The 18,659-nt window shown below is 44.0% G+C and overlaps 1 protein-coding gene across 1 annotated transcript in view; it reads left to right on the top strand.

Annotated features, from left to right (window-relative positions):
- CTNNAL1 (catenin alpha like 1) overlaps nt 1-18,659 on the top strand; it is a 125,514-nt gene that overhangs the window by 52,639 nt on the left and 54,216 nt on the right. Inside the window, 1 exon segment of the mRNA XM_019540136.1 lies at nt 8,147-8,266. Within this exon segment, the coding sequence (XP_019395681.1) occupies nt 8,147-8,266 (120 nt within the window).

Here is an 18,659-nt window from a genome sequence, read left to right as displayed (position 1 = left end):
AGATAAACCTCAAGCTTGAATAGAGATTTGAACAACTTCATTGATTTGCTGGTGACACCTAGGAAGCCTCAGGAAAGCTATATGAGATCAACATGATGATGGATAGAGCCAATGTCTGCTTTTAGAAAGCGGTCTAAAGGATCAAGTAGAACAGATTTTCTGGGACTTAAGAGCTGGGCAGACTAGAAAAGGAAATGCTTTGGAGTATTCATGGTTATGTGGGCTGGCTTGGGGACAGAGGGGTTGCTTAACCCTTTGGAGGAGGTAGAAGACCTCTGACTTGGGTATACTTGCCCCAACACATGCCTTTTATTCAGGAAGAGCTGTCTCTTGCTATTTGGGACTTCAAATTGTGCTTGTTCTCCCCAGTAAGAAGTAAAATTCCTCCCTCAGGAGTTGAACTAGATGCTGGCTCCTTGAGTTAAGGCCAGAAAACAGCCAGGAATAGTTGATAACTGAAAGGCCAGGGATCCAGCTCCTGCTGTAGAAGCCATGCCTGGGCTAATTTCAGGGGGATGCACTTGGAGATCAGATAAGGCTGTAGAGGTCCTGAGCAAACACTTCCCATAGAGTGGTCTGTGTGATGGTCCCTCAAAATACAGCTTGAAGGGATGCCAGGAGCTGCATGCCAAAGGGAATAGAAATAAGGGATACCATAGAGGATGGCTTTCTTTGGAACTACCACCAGACGATGCACCAACATTTTTGAACCAGACATGAGCAGAAATTAGCTCTGGGATGATGCACAGTGGGGGCAGAACTTCAGGATGAGCAGGGCAGCCACCTTTCTCATGATATGCATGGAAAATCCAGAGGAAAGCTACTGACCAACCTTTTGAGTGTAGAACAATGAATGTCACTTGTCATCTACAAGCTGGCAACCTCTGATTGTCACTGGTCCATCCCCAGCCATTTGGCAGGGTGGAGTCCCTGGCTGGCTTGAATATTCAGGAAGTGTACTGCACCATCCAGAAGGTCTTGGTACTGGGCTTCCTCCACTTCAGTTCACAGGAAGTTATAGCTAGATTTGCCTAGATGGGTTTTCCAGACTGCACTGGAGCATCTGATGGCACCTACATTCCCATTTCCATCCTGTGCCCTGCACATCAAAGCTGGAAATATGTCAACCACATGACTACTTCAGTCTTCTGTAGGGCATTGTCAACCACTGGAATTTGTTCACCACTGACCACCAAGCATTTGGGCATGGTGTATGATGCCAGCGTCTTAAAGAACACTAGTCTGGTGCCCCTGATGATTAGACATTGCATTTATATGCATGCTTTGTGTTGTTTCTGCTTTCAGCATATAGGCAGCAGTATGTGAAAGTAAATGAAATTTGTTGTCTTTTCTGGAAGTAGAGTTAGGCCACAGTAAACATAGAGCCATTCTTAACATGTTCCACTACTGAATGATTTGTCCTCTCCAAGACTCTAAGTCAAAGGTGAGATTTGCTGGGTTCAGTAGTGAGTTCCCCAACTATCAAATCGGCAGCAGAATGGCTAGTTACCTGCAGTCTCATCTACAGCAATCCAGTTATGACTTTCCCACTATCGTTATGAATCTTCTCCTATGTAGAATTGTGAAAAAGCTGTGTGAAAATAGTTTTCCCTTACAGTCAGTTCATTTGGAACATGCAGATTTAATTGGTATTTTCCCAAGAAATCACAAAAAAAGGATTATTTAGTCTATTCCAAGGACTGTTGCTGGACATAGCTCTATGGAGCTCAGCAGCAAAATTGTTTTGTGAAACTAGGCCTTTGTCTAAGGATAGCATGTAGGCTTTTACCTTTCCTTTTCTTAGTAGCTAAATGATTGCTAGTCTTCGCATATTGCTGAATCCAGAACTTTGTATAATGTGGAACCTACTTCCCATATTATTGACAAAAAATAATTTACTGTTGATTTCAAATTCAGCATCAGCTGCATTGCAGTCCATGGCTGTAATAATACGCTTTCACTAGATTTGCCTTTTGGCATCCTTACCAGTAAACAACGCCAGCTGAAAGCTCTTGCATAACTTCAGATTTAATGAAAACTAAAATCTCACATAAACAGCACTGTGTAGTCTCCACGGGGACAATCCATTCCACTGAAGTTACTGCTGCAGGAGAACTTTGTGCAGTCTTAGGTGAACGTGAGACTACACAGTGATAAGAACGCTCCTGGTGGCCTGGGGAGACCTAAAAGAGAAGAGCAGCCCATCTCTGCTGTAAGGGAATAGGTGTTTAGAAGGGTAGAAGCATTCTGTCAGCACTTGCTGGGGCACGTGGGGATCTGAGTGGAAGAGACGAGCAGGCAAACCTTGGGAAATGCCCAGCATATGTTGTGCAGTATTTGGGGGGTGTTCCAGTTAAAAATAAAGAATGGAAAGTTTGGGGAAATAAAAAAAATGTATTGAGAGGTTAGGATCATGAAAAACAGATACGCAGGCATAATGAAGTGCTAAGTTGCTTGTTTGTTTGTTTGTTTTTCTTTTGGAAAAAAATAGATTTTCCTTCAAAAGGCAAATATATGCCTTTTAAAGTATTATCATCATAATTCACTAATCCCTCAAACATGCCTCAATATGCATTTTCAAAAATACATATTTGGTGCTGTATTGATACAAGTAGTGTTTTAATCAAAGTTCTGATGGTCTGCATAGCCGAGAAAAGAGTGTGTTTTCATATACATCTTATGTCTACCCATGATGTGGGGAGCATTTGTCCATAGGACTACCTGTGTAAAGCTGAAAGGGGTGACTTTTATCTACCCCTTGTTTCTCTGGGACCTAGCCTACCCATTCCTCATGTGGGTCATGAAGCCGTACACCAGACACTTGGATGATGGTGGCTGAGCTGGCTGAGCAGCTAAAGTACGATTGTGGAGTGCATCTTTGAGAACCTCAAGACCTGGTGGATGGTACTGGGGGTGTATCTGGATGCTACCAAGTGGCACCTGCTTTGGATAATCATTTCAGCCTGTGCTATACATCTTTGCATCCAGGAGCAAGACCTTCCTGGAAGCCTAGGAAGCAGATGCCCAGAGACTCACCAGGTTATACAAGAGTCTAGAAAAGGAGTTTGAGCACCACAGCTGTGAGGGCTGCTTGCAGAAAGAAGGCACTACTGTAGAGTCCAAAGAAATGCAAGAGAGATCACCCTTTTGCTTGTTTTAAAACCAAACAAACTTTGTCTTATTACATATTTTAAACATTCAAATGGTGTGTGAGGTTCCTTTAGAGAAAGCAGAGTGCTATGCAAATGAGTGAGGATGTGAAGGTCATGCAACATGGAGAAGTGGCCCACCCCAACCTAACCGCAGGTTTACTGAGTCCCTAAGGAAGGGGAGTGGTTCTTGTAGGTTAAGGGTTGGGAACTGTGCTGTTCTACTGCGTAGAGGGGTTGAAAGGGCTAGAGCTCATACTTCTCTACCCCATGTAAAATACCCCAAATCCTGTGAAATCAAGAGATGCTGCTCCTGACTTTTCATTCCCACCTTCTCCAGGAAAGAGATTGTTCTGGAGCTCCCTCATGCACTGAAGAAGCATGTCTGTTGCTCCACAATGTGGTGGGCCTGTGAGGGTGGTTGGTAGCGTGATCTGAAAGAGAAGCACGATGTGAAACTGCTGCCTCATAGTAAGGCCGAGATAGTAGGGGGATAATTTGGACACATGCCAAAGCCTCTGCTCTCCCAAAGGTTGGTCTCCCAAAGGTTAAGGATGGTCTTGGGGCTGTGGCCTGTGCATGGGAGTTATTAAACAGGTAATGGTGGTGTGTAGACCTGGTCTTGGAGTGGGTGCAGGTGCCTCAGGGTCAATGGACCATTAGGATGTGAAGACCTAGAAATGGGAGCAAAAAAACCCCCCAAACCTTGGCTTGGAGGCTTTCTTCCTGCCTATTGAGGGTGGCTATGGAGGGTTCCTATTTCCTTCTCCATAAGGAGGTTCTCCATAGATTTTTCTTTTTTTTTTTATGTACATGGTCTACATCACCTTGTCAACACCTTTGGTAGTGGCCTCAATATTCCTCCGTGCCTGGACCCCAGCTGAGCACCAGACTTAGGAGACCCCCAGGCCTTTCTCACTCCTCGCCAACCTAGCATGCCTGTCCGGATTCCTCAGCTGCAACAAGTCATCCTTTTAAGGATCTCCTGTTCACTCATCTTCCTTCTCTTCATCTCCACAGCTCTTTGTTCTGCTCTCTTAGCTTATGTCTTTAGGCTTTAAATGGCAGCATTTGTAGCTGCAGGTGTTGACCTTGGAATGACAACAAATAGTGTGATATGGCTTGATAGTAACTGATGAGCGCCCTAAAAAGTTTTTGAATTTTATCTTGGAAGCCTCTTCACACTTCTTGCAGCCCTCAAGATGGTAAGTATACTAAACCCTGAGGCTTCTGTTTGAGTACCCGGATCTGTTTGTTGCCCTCAAGTTGCTGAGGCAACCTTTGGGATGCCAGTTTAGTCTGGGAAAAGTGCCTCTCTCCAGAGTGCCCTGGGAAATTTCCCTCTTGTTTTGTGGGTGGTGGACTTCAAACTCAGGAGTGTGGTCTTTTCCACCCCTTCCCTGCAACTCTTCCCCAAAATACATATCCTGAACACTTGCTTCCAACAATCTCTTCCATTTTACAAGTCACCTTCATCCTCAATGATGATGCAGTTCTTGTCCATGTCCAGAATGACAGATGGCATCAGTTATATGCAGTGTTCCATAGGCTCCCTGCTATCTCTCTTGTCCTAATGTTGCAGAAGATGGTCTTGCTTCATAATCTCACTACTTGGAAGCCTTCAGTTTAGTATGAAGGCTCCTGTGACGGACAGGGCTGGCCATTCAATGTTAAAGCAAGGCTGCATGACTTCTTGAGGTGCTGTGGCTACGTCTCTCTGCATGGTTGGATGACAAAATAATGTGTTTATAGAAGGTCTCCTGGAACGAAGGGGTTTTCAGGTCTACTTATGGCACCTGCTAGCCCCTGGCTCTGCTTCTTTGGAACTGCTAGAGCATCCCCAGCAAAGCGTCTTTCTTCTGAATCTGGGCCTCCCTGCTGTTTTACTTGAGCCATGTGCTCCTGCCTTAGAGAGGCCTGCTTTGAATTGCTGGCATCAGAACCTGGTTGCCCTAGGGCCAGGTTCTGGAAATCTGATATCACTGTCCCCAGAGCTCTGAGACCATTACCCTTCACCTACAAGCTGACCTGCTTAATCTACAGCTGACACTTTTTTGTCCGGACACTTGAGAGTATAACAATGAAAACTCAGTGACTGAACAGACTGACCAGCACTTCAGCCCAGCACTGCAGAATCATGCTGCCATCTGACTGAGTGCCACTTTCCCTTCTTAGAACGGGCTGTGGTTGCCAGGGAAATTGTTCCTGAGGGGGTGGATGAAATAGAGGGAAGAATAACAACTGATTGTGATATGTGGTGGCTGGTGTTTCTGGAAAGGGTAGAAAGTGCAGGAAACCTGAATGCTACATGAGGGAGGAGATGTTTTACCAGCTCTGGACTGAGCACTGGTATTAGCAGATGCTTTGTTAATCATTCAGAGAATGTGCTTGGTGTGCACTTATCTTACCTCCCAAATACAGAAACTTTAGTCAGAAGTTCTTTGTTTTCATTCTTGATTTCATGGCTTGTGATATTTTGAAGGTTGTGTGGAGGAGGTGGGAGTGTCCTTGGCCTGGTAAGGAATTGGGAGGGATTGGCTTTGGGTCAGAGTCATCACTGCAGTAATGTCAGGCATCTTTGCAAGAAAAGCATGGGGGAGAGGCAGGGGAGGGATTGGATTGGAGAAGAGCCGAAATGGGCTGAGCAGAGAGGAGAATCGAGGGAAAGGCTGGGATATAGTGTGAGTGGATGCCTTGAGGGGAGAGGAAGAACAAGACATTAGAGATGGAGGGGGCATGAGTTTCCCATCCTTGCAAGCTGAAGTTTATTGGAGCAAGATTTGGAGGAGACATTAGAGCAGAACTCGGGTACTAGTGTAGGATGGGTGAGTGGATGCTTCAGTATGTGTGACACTTGAAGTCAAGTTCCCTTGGTGTTGGTTCACAGAGCAGATACCGTGGTGTGCGTCTTCGTACCTAACTTTAAAAAAGGCAGGGTCACATGCCAGGCAAAGTTGCAAGTTGTGACCACTGGGCAGTGTAGTGGGGAGTGAGTTACAGAGGGGCAGCCTCAGGGCCATGAGGGATAGAGAAGCAGAGCAGTATGGGATGCTGGCAGATGCACCAAACTCTGTGTTACGTTCTCCTGAAGGGTATAAATGACCCATCCACAAATAAAGTGCCTCAAAGTTGTTCCTGTTTCATGCAGTGCCAATTTTGAAGCAGTTCATGCTGATTTGTAGGGCAGTTTGTCTTCTCACTTTTTGGAGCCCTATGAAGGCAGGTGGGCTACTACAAATGTCTTATCTGTTCATACTCTGTGTTATTTTAATTTTCAAAAAAAAAAAGTTGATGCAGAAAGTAGGAATGGCAGAAAGATGTGACTTGTTGTTTTTTAATACTTCCACCAGTGCAGCATCTAATTTTTCTTGTACCCTTAATAAATCTCAAATGTTTTAGGGCAGGGGTTTTTAACCTTTTTTATAAGTGTATCCCCAGCGGCCCCCTTCTTGATAAGCATACCCCCGGGATGCAAGGTAGGGAGTGGGGAGTGGCTGGATGTGGGGTGGGGAGTGGCCGGACGCGGAGCAGGGCCATGGTGAACGGTGGAGCAGCAGCAACACTATCTGTCTGGCCCTGCCCTGGCCCTGCTCCTGGGAGGCAGTGGCATGGGGTGGTAGCACACCACCCCTGTGTACCTCCAGGGACCTTTCAAAGTATTCTCAGGAATATGTATACCCCTGGTTGATAACCCCTGTTCTAGGGTCTTTTACTCTACATTATTTCTCCTTGTGTAGTTTAAGTTTGCTTGCAACTCCCTTTTCATTGACTTCAGTAATTAAATCCTGCCTAAAAATACAGTGGGAGAAATGGTGAAGAACATTTATGTAAATTAGCAGTCAGTTCATTTTTGTGTTGGTGTAGCGTCCCTCATAATTGAAAACAGGAAAGTAGACTAAACACAGAAGGTACATACAGATATTTGGAGAAGTTAGAGTGAGGTTAGATTGCATTAAAAATGGCTACCCGGTTTAACTTAGTTTCCCCATGTGCGGACCTTATACTTAGATCCCTAGTTTAGTGGATCTGTAAGTGAATTCTACAGAAGCTCAGGACATTTTAGATCAGTCTAAAAATGACCAATCCAAACTAAGTTAACTGTACCTTAGAGGTAGTCTAATTGATGAGACTGAACTTCTGTATAGTTCCCATTGCAGCCCTGGGGTGTGAAAGCCCAGCCCCAGGACTTTGCTTTTCCTACCTGCGCTTCTGGCATTGGGTTGTTTTTAGGCTCCCACCCCAAGATGGGCAACCCTCCCTGCAGACCAGCCAGCTCCTCCCCTGAGCCCACCAAGCCTACCGTCTCAACACAGTTTTACTGGCACTCACTGGTGCTGAGGAAGTTAAGTCAGGATGGCGGAGAAGGGTGGGTGGGATTTGGGCAGAGGTGTTGTTTGGCAGGGGGTTGGAAAGCTAAAAATAGCCCCTGGTGTCACAGTAGGGGAGAGAGCCCCCAAGCCCCTCACAGACCCTGTTATCTCCTCTGATACTGTGAAAACCCTCACAGACCCTGCCATTCCCCCTGATTTCCCCCTGATGTCCCCAAGCACGCCACTAGCCCCCCATCCTGACTTGCCTTAGATCAGGTGCTATTTTGAACTCTCTCTAACCTCTCCAAATGTCTGTACTTACCCGGAGTCAGAATGCTCCGTAATTGTCCCCAGCTAGCTAGCCAACGAAGTCCCTAGATTCCCAGCTTCTGATTCTGCAGAACTGAACTTCATTGTGAGATTGTATTTTTTCAAAACCTGTGAGGTGTTTGAAACGAGCAAATGCTGTATGTGGGTGCCTGTGCACTAATTTAGGTACAGAGTGCTTGAAATTTGAAAACCCATTTCATAGTGTTTATATATGTATACTGGATTTTCTACGACTGTTTTGGTATTAGGACAAGTGTCTGTGAAACTTGAAAGGAAATGACTATTTTATCTCCGTGCTGCAGCTTTAGAGGTTACTGTTGATAACCATCATGATTAATTTCCTTCAATATTTTACAGGTTCTTGCAACAATGGAACAGCTAGAGAAAGTGAGTAGTTTCCAAGAGTTTGTGCAAATATTCAGTCAGTTTGGAAATGAAATGGTGGAGTTCGCCCATTTAACTGGAGACCGACAAAATGTAGGTATTAATAAAACGGTTCAAGGATTTTTGTATGTAATTTTAACTTTTGGCTTGATTTAGCAATAGAGTTGGGTTGTTATAAAGCAATTGTAGATTAAAATAAAAGGGTGAACAGTTGGGCCCTTATCCTGCAGACATTTCTAAAACCCAGTTTCCTTTCTCTGCCTGAATGGAAAAATGACCTGTCTAACTAAATTTTTAAAAATTTTTGGGGAGACCCTTGGTAAAGCATCCCTTCTGAGCACTTCCATGCACCTTGCTGCATTCGGGCTGGACTCATGCTTTAAGTTTCCTTAAGTCTCTAAACTCCAGCTAACATCTCTGGCATATGGTTTTTGATAGAGATTGTTTGCTACCCATCCACAGAAAGTGGATCCTTACAGTTCAACTCCCTAGGGCTTGGGACCAGTGCTAAGCCCACCCTCTCCTCCTTCAATCCCTTCTTTGCTTACATACTGTTTTTTTTCCTTGGATCTCCAGTCTTGTGGGAACTCTGGTTTACCATTTACTTTTGTAACATGTAATAGTTGAAGCAAACAACATGCACGCTTTGCAGTTCCTAACACAATTGCTCTTTAATTAGATCAATATATTGATCTAAATAAAACACCTGTACAAGTTTCCCTGCCTCTGTGTATTTACCACTCTGGAATGTTTTTTGGATATAGGACAGATTGGGGGTATCTACGTGTTCATTAATGTGCCTTTGCTACTGTGCATTAAGTTTTTAGTACCTCTGACGAGATATTAGATAAAGGTGTAGTAGCAAAGGCGAATGTTTGGGTTTTTTTGGTTTTGTTTTTTGTTTTTTGTTTTTTTTTTTTGGTGAAGCTTAATGCACAGCAGACTAATTCTACTGCATGTTAGTGTATTAGTACGGTTTTTGCTATGACTCGCTAATACACAGTAGAACAGTCCACTGTGCATTAAGGCATCTTGTATAGATGTGCCTACTTTATCTTTAAAAGAGACTAGGAATCATTGCTTTCCCCCCTTCCCTTCTGCATGCATCTTTTCCTCTGGACCATAGTTTGTTTTCATTCCTGCAGACAGCTTTCTGCATCTGGTATTTTCTTCCTTTTTTCTCTCATATAGCTGGGTAAATAACTGGACAGTTGTACTGTCCAGTCCCCTTCTGTGTAGCATTCTCTGAAGTGAGTAGTGGATTAGAGCGTCCCACCAGGTGATCTCTTGTTTACAGATTGGTGCTGCCCTGGGAATATATGATCATTAGTTTTGCAGCCCTGTTATGAGCTTGGTAGCACTACCCTGTGAAACTTGGGTCAAAATAGACATGGAAAGGTGGCAGATGACCCATATGGAGTTTGCAAACTGATGCATATGCACATCAAATAACCAACTTCAAGAAGCCTTCTGAAGGTTCACATCAACATTACTAACATCACACATAGATGGTGTGAAGGAGTTGGTACAGTGGCACCCTGCTTTCATTCCTGCTGTACTCAAAATTTAAAACAAACTGCCTACAGATACAGCTGCATTTCTCTTCAGGTTGGCTGAGGGAGTCAGTTGACTTGGTGGCTCCTTAGGATCTACTTGGTTTTTGTTCTTTGCTCTGTAGGTGTTAGCAGCTCTTCTATTAATTGGGCCCTCCTTTATTTTACAATTTCTTACCCCCTGTGGCGTCTAATAAAGGTGTGCAGATACCTAGGTACCTGTATGGGGTGACTTTGTTCCTGTGGGATTTAAACCCACAACAAATTGGAGACAAGGAAGGGAGGGGCAGGGTTGAAGACAGGCAGAGTTATTCAGTGACTGTTGCACAGCAGCAAGAAGTCAGAGGCAAGAAAGAGCTGCAAAAGTAAGACACAGGTAAAATACCGAAGTGACCCTTTCCTGGGTTATTTGTAGCATATGGTAGAGGCTGTGGGAGGCTCAACCAGTGGCACAACCAGGGTGACAGTCTGGCATGGGCAAACCCAGAGGTGGTTCTGTACATTGAGGGTGGCTGGCAGTGAAGGTCAGCTATGGGTATGCTGAGAGGAGAGTGATGCAGTGCGGAGGAGGGGAGCAGGGACAAAACCACCTTTCCCGTGGTCGGGACTGTGAGGAGTAGGGGGAACTGTTTGGGAGGGGTTCTGAGCGAAAGGGCCTCCTGGGAGGGGAGGGTTGTGGGGTGAGGGGGCCTATGGAATAGAGGGTCTAAGGCATTATGGAGGTAGAGGCATGTGAGGAATAGTTGAGGTTGGGGGGCGAGCGGTATGGTGAGGGCTGTGGGTCTGAAATGAGATCTGAGAAGGGTGCTGAGCAAGATGGATTATGAGTGAAGGGGGGACTCTAGGGAGTGTAAAGGATTGTATTGGGGTAAGGGGAATAGTGTGGGGTTGGGCATTGGGGCATGATAGGAATGAATCTGTGCAGAGTGCAGTGGATTCTTGAAGGCAGTAAATGGTCACTTGTAGTTAGGACTGCAGCATGCAACTCTAGTTGGTTTTTACCAGGAGTAAATGTCATCCTAGGTGTTTGTTTGCATGATGTTTAATTACACCAGAAGTGTGCCCAAAACTCTGTGCCTGTTCAGATTTTCCAAGGTTAAGGCAACTGGGTCAGAGATGAGCCCTGTTTCCTTTAATAGCCTACAGAGATGTAATCCTTTTTTTTTTCTTTCTCTAATATTTTTTTTATAATCAGAATGGATAGTCAGTGGCTAGAGGAAGAAACTGCAATTTGAAGCTTTACATTTCTCAATAGTAAGAAAGTAATTACATGATGAGATTTTTACAAATGGCTTCTTTTGTATGAATAAAATGCTTGATGATTATACAGTATCCAAATGGAAAATGCTATTGACAGGAATAATGTTAAGTATCATTTGTCTCTTCTAAATATGGAGTCCTTCTAGGATTTTCTTTTTATTACTAGATGAACAGAGAAGAGTGCCAATCAGAATGCAGAAGGGATCCCATTTTTGAAAATACCATTTATTTTTCTTGAATTTGCCATTCATAGAGACTGTGTGCAAGTTTAGGAGCACAAGGGCTGAAAGAGGCCTTCCAGGCCTTCAGGTACAGTTCCCTGCATTAGCAGGCAATTGCTAACTGAAGGAATCCCTAGAATTACCACTTCAGACCTTCACATAAGGAACAGTATGTGAAATGTCAAGAACACCCAATAACTTGGGGGCGGGGAGGGAAGGGGTGTCAACATTTTTGGCAGGTGTGCCACAGAATTAGCCCTGCACCTTCCCTAAGTGTCACTCCAATCCCTTGCCCCTGCCCAATCTACTACTCTACTTTCTGTTTCCTGCCTTGTGCCTAAACCAATCTGCTGCTCTAATTTCTGCTTCCTGCCCCATCTCCCACTCATGCGTTCACCCACTGCCAATCTAACTTAGAGGAAAAATTCCTGACCTCTAGATTTAAGTACCAGCAGGAGCTTCAGTGCACCCCAGTCAAAAATTTTAGCCTAAACTTTGGTCTATGTCCCAGTGTATTCATGAGGGCCTTCCTGGTCCCAGCTGGTGATAAGTAAAAGTCCTGAAACATGGGCTTATCAGATCTCTTCTATACAATGAGAACGCCAAGCTGGGTACTACAAATATGACCTTACACCATGCACGTCAGAAATCCTTGTCCGGGGACGGATCCAAGGGGAGTGATTCTTGCTGCACACACAGTTCAAAACCAACTGTCTGGAAAAAAACATTGACATTTTTCTTTAATTCGGGTAGGAATGAGGGAATCAATTAACTCCATGGTTCATTGTAATCTACTTTATTCTTTCTAAACACTTAATTCCACGGTGTTAACAACCCTCTCTGTCTAAGTGGTTGGTAATGGTTCCAGTAATCAAGCTATCCTTTCTTCTGCAGTTCTGCTGACTGTTAGGTGCTCTTGGTAATGTAATTCCCATTTCATAGCCTGGCAGACTGTTTTAACTCTAGCTAGAAACATAGACTCTGGTGTGAACATCAGTTTGGGTGTAGAAATAACTTTCAGTGAAGTATTGGATGCATGGTCAGGATGCTCAAGAAGGCTAGATTTTGTTTTATGTTCTAAGAAAGAGATGTAAATTTAATTCTAATGATTACAGGACTAAGAAAACAACATCTTTTGGTGGGTTTTTTTTTACCTAGTTTGTGTATTTATACATAATATAGCAAATGTAATGCACATTCCAATAAAGGTTTTCTTTTTGGCTTCCATCTTAAACTAAGTACTATAGCCCTGAGCCCTTAGCTTATCAGCAACACTTCTGGTTTATTTTTTTAATGGCAGAAAAATGTTATTTTATATGTGATAAAGTATCACACTGTCTGTGGCCCCCTTTTCAAAATGCTGGATTTGCCCATGTCCTTATCCAGTCATAAATCTCCCTTTTTTTAGTGTAATATTTTGATTTTAAATTTAGAAGCCTGTGAAGTGAAATATAATATGACCAAGTTAAAGATGGTTTTTAGTGCAAACAGTGCTTTTGGTTTATACTTATTTTTCTGAGCTGTTGTTGATAACTCTGAACTGGAATTTTTGGTCATTTCAAATTGATTGCTTTGGCTCTGCCTTGTAGCTCGAGCTCTTCAGGGAAGAAGAATTGTTTTCTAAAACTTTAAAGGGGATATGGTTCTATGGCATCTTCTTTTCTCCCCCTTGGCTCTAGGTTCATTGGGAGTTGAGAATTCTTTCCCATTTTTACTTATGCTTATGTAAACTCAGCTAAAAGTTCTCATTCTTCTTTGGGGAAAAAAAAACAGAATTCATACCAAATGTGAGAACCTTTGCTAAACTACTTCCAGGTTGTCCATTCTTACAGCTATTGTGCATAGTATTACTCTTGATATCTTTGCTAAATGCAGCTCTACTTTTGAGTTCATATTCTGCTAATCCTATTTTAAGTCATGGGTTGCAGTTTTCACTGAGACAATGATTTATAGTCTCCAGAATATATGTGAATAGAAGACTTTTTTGTTGTTGTTTAATTTTGATCACTGTGCAAGTAACCCTTGATTGAATCTACAGTGTTGTGTCCCTATGAATAATTGGAGAGTCCATCTATCATGACTATATATTTTGGTGTTTGGGGCAGTGGTCAGTGACTATATGAAATTTTCACTGCATTTTTAACTATAAAGCTGGTCTGTATGTAAAGGAGTCTACTACTTAGTTGAATCCCATTATTACAGGGTCATATATTCATATGCATCTCAAAATTATTTCTTACACTTACTTCAGAGCTTTTTATAAATGTTACTTTTTAAACTTGGCTCATCATTTCACTCAGCCTTTGGTTAGTCCACATTATACACATATGTACAATCCTTGAAACAAAATATATTTTAAAAATACAAGAATTGTTCACTTGAACAATGTTTTTATTTAAGAGATTTTCTTAATACTTTTCTTCCACAGGGGATTTAAGTAGGCAAAGTGATAAATTTAAAAAAATAAGTTACTATGAAACTTTTTTTGTCCCTAAAAAAATAAAAAATGATGCAACCAAAATTGTGCAAGTAATGTCATTAGTATACCAAATACCCTTTTGAAATGACAATAATGAAAGCAAATGTGGTAGATTTAAAAAGGTAACTGAGGATTATGATCCTTTGTTGTAGAACACATCTCATCCGTCCTATGTGGCATTAAGGCTAGAGAGTTGAAATTATTTTTCTAGCACAAATAGCATATGTGGATTTTAGATGCAGCTTGTTTTTTTTTACTGTCTTGGCTGCAAAGAGCATATTATCTAAATTTCCTGGAGCTCCTGTAATCTAAATGTTGTATGTAGACTTTAGAGTAAGGGAAATACAGCATAAAAACAAAGTGGTTATACAAATAAAAGTAGGTCTTGGGTAAAGCCAAGAGAAGTGGCGGCAGCATGTGCACAGCTTCTAGCTGCTCAGTCTCATCACAGCTCCCCTCCCACTGGAAGCTGTGCCCATGCTGCAGCCTTGGAGGAGAAGAGTGGGGGGAGAAGCTTCAGTGGCACAAGTACAGCTTTCAGCTCTTTGGCCCTGTTATAACTCCTCACTGCTGAGCCCCAGTATGAGCATAGGCACAGACCTTTGGTCCTTTGGCCTCATGAGTCAGATCCAGTGGATCTGTTGACTGGATCTGGTCTGTGGAACATACATTGCTAATGCCTGCCATACAGGATACCATGGAGGTTGGTCTGTGTGATACTACCTGCAAACGAGGGGGAGTCCTGAGTACTGGCCTGGGAATAGGGGTGAGTATAGCAGAGTCTAGGGGGGGTGAATATGGACAAACGAGGCAACATAGAGAAGCTTCCTCTGTCTTTGTGCCCAATGTGGATGTGCTGGGTTTCTCCCTTCATCTGGAGGCCCTCCATGGCCTGTTTTGTTACATTCAGTAGCTTCTGGTGGCCTCTGCATTCTGTCTGGCCTGAAAGATGCCCCACCTCACCAAGTCAGTATACCAGTTTTGGTGAAGTTCCATCCTGGCCCTCTGCAGCAGCAGCAACAGCCATCCCATCCAATCATGCCAGTCAGTCAGCATCTCCTTCTTTCTGTGTCTTCTGTTATACTGGTGACACTATGCTGAAGTCTTATGCTGTGATCTTAGGATCTTTGTACCTGCTGCTGAGGGAGCTCTACTTGGAGTAGGTGTTGACCTTGAAACGACAACAATGCAACAAGCTCCATTGTTAACCTTTTGTGATGTTACAATATAGTGCTGAGCACCTCAACACATCTTTGTGTCCTGTGTCTCATCTTGTAAGCCTATTTACTTTTGCATGACTCCTAGGATAGCAAGTTCCTATGCCAGGTGCTCCAGGACAGGGAACAGATTCCTGGCCCTATGATAGCCTCCCTCCATGAACTCAGCCTGGAGTTCAGTTTGTAGGGCCACAGTAGTATTGGGTTGTGTTTGGGCTCCCCATGGGAGGTCCCTTAGCAGTTTTCTCCCCATAAGCTCCCAGTTGTCTCTCCCAGTGTCTGGGGTGGGTGGCATATAGTAGCTGGTTCCCTTGGCAGGAGTCACAGCAGGGATTCTCCACTGTCCCCCTAATTTTCTAACATGCTTTCTTTTGCACTGATGCTGCCCCTGCTTCCTGTGACCCTGTACCAAAGACCGGAGCTGTTTGGGGTAGCTGAAGTCAGCCCCTCCGTATATGCTCTCCAGTGGCTGGAGAAGATGGTCCAGCCCAAGTTTCCAGGAGCTACCTTTGCACTTTGGGAAAGAAGAAGGCTCCCTTTCAATGAGAAGTGCTCTGCTTGACAAAGTCTGCAGAGGAAACTTCATTACCTGTTGTCAAATGATTGGAAGCTGATGGAGAATGTCATAGAATTCTTCTTTGCTTGTGAGGTGCAGTGAAACTACTGCAATGACAGCAAACAATACAGGATTTACAGGCTGTGGGCATCCCACCAATAACTGCTACAAGCTTCTTGAGGTTGTGAGCAAAACCTCCCCTGGAAACTGCAAGTTTCACAAGTCAGGCGGCCAAACTGGCCCTACCCACCAGCTTGGACCCTATGTTGCAGACTCCAGGCAGTGCAAGGGGGACCCTGGTAGCCTGCTGACTGCTGGTTGGCACACTGATAGTGACTTGAGGTACAGCCAAGAATCTATATCCAGGACCTTTCAAAACCTTTTTGACTTGTAAAAAAATCTCTGCAATGACTGCCGTCTGGGCTTTGTTTTGTTCTCTGAAGCATGTATATCACTACATTCCTTCCCCCCTATCCCCATTCACTTTTTTCCTTGTTACCAGTAACACCTCAAAATGTGACTTCCTGATGTAGCATGGACTGGACTCTGTCACCAGTTGTCCTTTCCAATCCCACTTTTCTAAAGATTAAAAGACAGTTGGCAACTGAACTCTGATCAAGTGTGGAGTGCTTCATTTTGTCTCCTTCCTCTTGTGATGCACTTTTAAGGGGAGGCATTTGCTTTCGTCTCTCCAGCCTGACACCCTAATTTCTTCCTTTGTTCAGAACTCTTATTTGAAATCAATAACAGACAGACTCTTCCTGGGGAGTTCCTGACATTTCTCCTTTTTCTGCAAGATGGATAGATTTCTAGTTGTGAGCCTGTTAAAATAGTCATGGCACTCTCATCTGCTTATTCCTAAGCACCACATTCTTTTCAAAAAAGCAACTGCAGCAGCCTTAAGTAGTATTTCAAATTATTCTTGCGGTAGGATAATTTTTTTTCAAAATAAACCTGGATAGAGAAAGCAAGTACTGGGTTTGTATTGTATGTTTGCTGTTTTATGAAGTACAGGAAACCTTCACCATTTGCAGCGTGAATATTCGAAACCACGCTCTCTCTTTTTGAAAGCTCTTGCAGTGCTTTTCTACATTCCCCCCGCCCCTGCCAGTATCTTCGGGAGCTCCGTGCTTGCTGCCACTGCCCTCCTGACGTATTTGCAGATTTCGCCATTCTCAGGGATCTCTGGAATGTATTCCCTGCAAATGGCAAGGGTCTCCTGTATAAGAATGTCCTGAATCTGCTTTCTTGTCCCCAACAGTTCTTTGCTTGTTGTGAGGATTTTGCTTCATTTCCACATTAGAAATGTCAGATCTTGTCTACCTGTTTAGGTGGGAGTGTTGGATGAGGCCTAAATATTGCTAATCGGTGGCCTAATTAGGAGCGAGGAAAGGGGCAGGAAAGAGTTAAAATTGACACCATTGCTAAAATCTCCAGCTTCCACAAGCAGTGGAAGTATAGGAAAAAAAAGATTAATGGTTGGTTAAGATTGAACGGGGTTTATTGAATTAGGGGTGGGTAGAACAGTGGAAAAATACAAAGAAGAACAAACAAGAATAGGGTAAGGACAAACTAACAATATATTTACAAGATCAATCTTTCTTAACTGGCACTCAGTCTGGAACTGCTGGGGTACACGGCCCATGCAGTTGGTGTGGTGAGCAAGGCGAGCAGTGGCACTGTTAATATGTTCATCTTGTCTCTGGGCTGAGATGACAGGTGGGCAAGAACCAAAACATCAGTCATACACTGACAAACAATTTTCTTGCTCTTTTGCACTTGCTTGTACGCTCGCTTGCTAGCTCTCGTACGCTTTCTCTTCCACAATCCCTCCCTACCCAGCTGTCGCAAGGGACAAACACTGGATACAAACAAGCTATGCAGAGGCCGTCTCCTTTTCTCAGTCACAGATCCAACCACAGAGGGGAAACGGATTCTTAATAGACACCCACAGGAACAAGTACAGACACACCACAACCACACACCAATTCCAAGCCCATGCTGTGGGACAGGGCATATACACCATTCCATTCCACTTCTTATAATTTCTGAATTATAAGAAAAACTCAGACAGCCTGATTTCATCAACTCATTGACGCCCTCCAATCACACCAGGGTGGTTGCAGCTCTTGTCCAGTTGTTCTCTACTGCCAGTAGGACCTGTCAGTCATTCAAGTTGCAACATTCACCTCACCTATCACCAGTCATCTTTGATCCTGTTAGCAACAGTTACCTGTCAGGCATTCTACTCTTCCTGCCAAAACTGGAGCAGCAACTGCACATGTTCTTACAACTTAAGCAGGCAAGAGGTCAAATGTTATGGGTTTCTAGGCCCTTCTCCGTTGAACTCAGTGGAACAGATAGAAACCTGGGGGCTACAGAAGAACACTTTGGAATGAGAGAATTGAGAGTGGGAGCTTTCTGAGTACATAATTGGAAGACCAGTGACATTAATGGTAAAAAGAAACAGTCCTTTTTGCCCAGGATGGATGTTGTCAGTAATACATTAATTAAGCAAATCCATACATATTTTTAAAGGATCTCTAATTCTTCTGAGTAAATTGCTCCAAGAAGTTTATAGTTTCATAGTTAGTAGGGTCAGAAGGGACCTGAGCAGATCATCTAGTCCGACCCCCCGCCATGGCAGGAAAGAGTACTGGGGTAAAATGACCCCAGCAAGGTGATTGTCAAGCCTTGTCTTAAAGACCTCCAGGGTAGGAGCCAGCACCACTTCGCTTGGAAGCTGGTTCCAGATCCTAGCTGCCCTGACCATGAAGTAGCGCCTCCTGATGTCTGATCTGAATCTACCCTCTGCCAGCTTGTGACTGTTATTTCTAGTCAGTCCTGGTAGCGCTCGGGGGAACAGGGGCTCCCCCAGTGCCTGCTGGTCCCCTCTGACTAGTTTGTAACAAGCCACTAGATCTCCCCTCATCCTTCTCTTGTGGAGGCTGAACAGGTTCAGGTCCCGTAGCCTTTCCTCTTAGGGCCTGCCCTGCTCCCCCTGATCATGCCAGTGGCCCTCCTCTGGACCCTCTCCATGCTGTCCACATCCCTCTTGAAGTGCGGTGCCCAGAACTGGGCGCAGTACTCCCAGCTGCAGCCTGACCAGTGCTGCATAGAGGGCGGGGGATCACCTCCTTGGACCTGCTTGAGATGCATCTGTGGATGCATGATAAGGTGCGGTTGGCCTTCCTGACTGC

Source organism: Crocodylus porosus, unplaced genomic scaffold (assembly GCF_001723895.1).
Source record: "Crocodylus porosus isolate Cpor-Errol unplaced genomic scaffold, CroPor_comp1, whole genome shotgun sequence".
NCBI lineage: Eukaryota > Metazoa > Chordata > Crocodylia > Crocodylidae > Crocodylus > Crocodylus porosus.
This window is presented reverse-complemented; position numbering and strand designations above follow the sequence as displayed.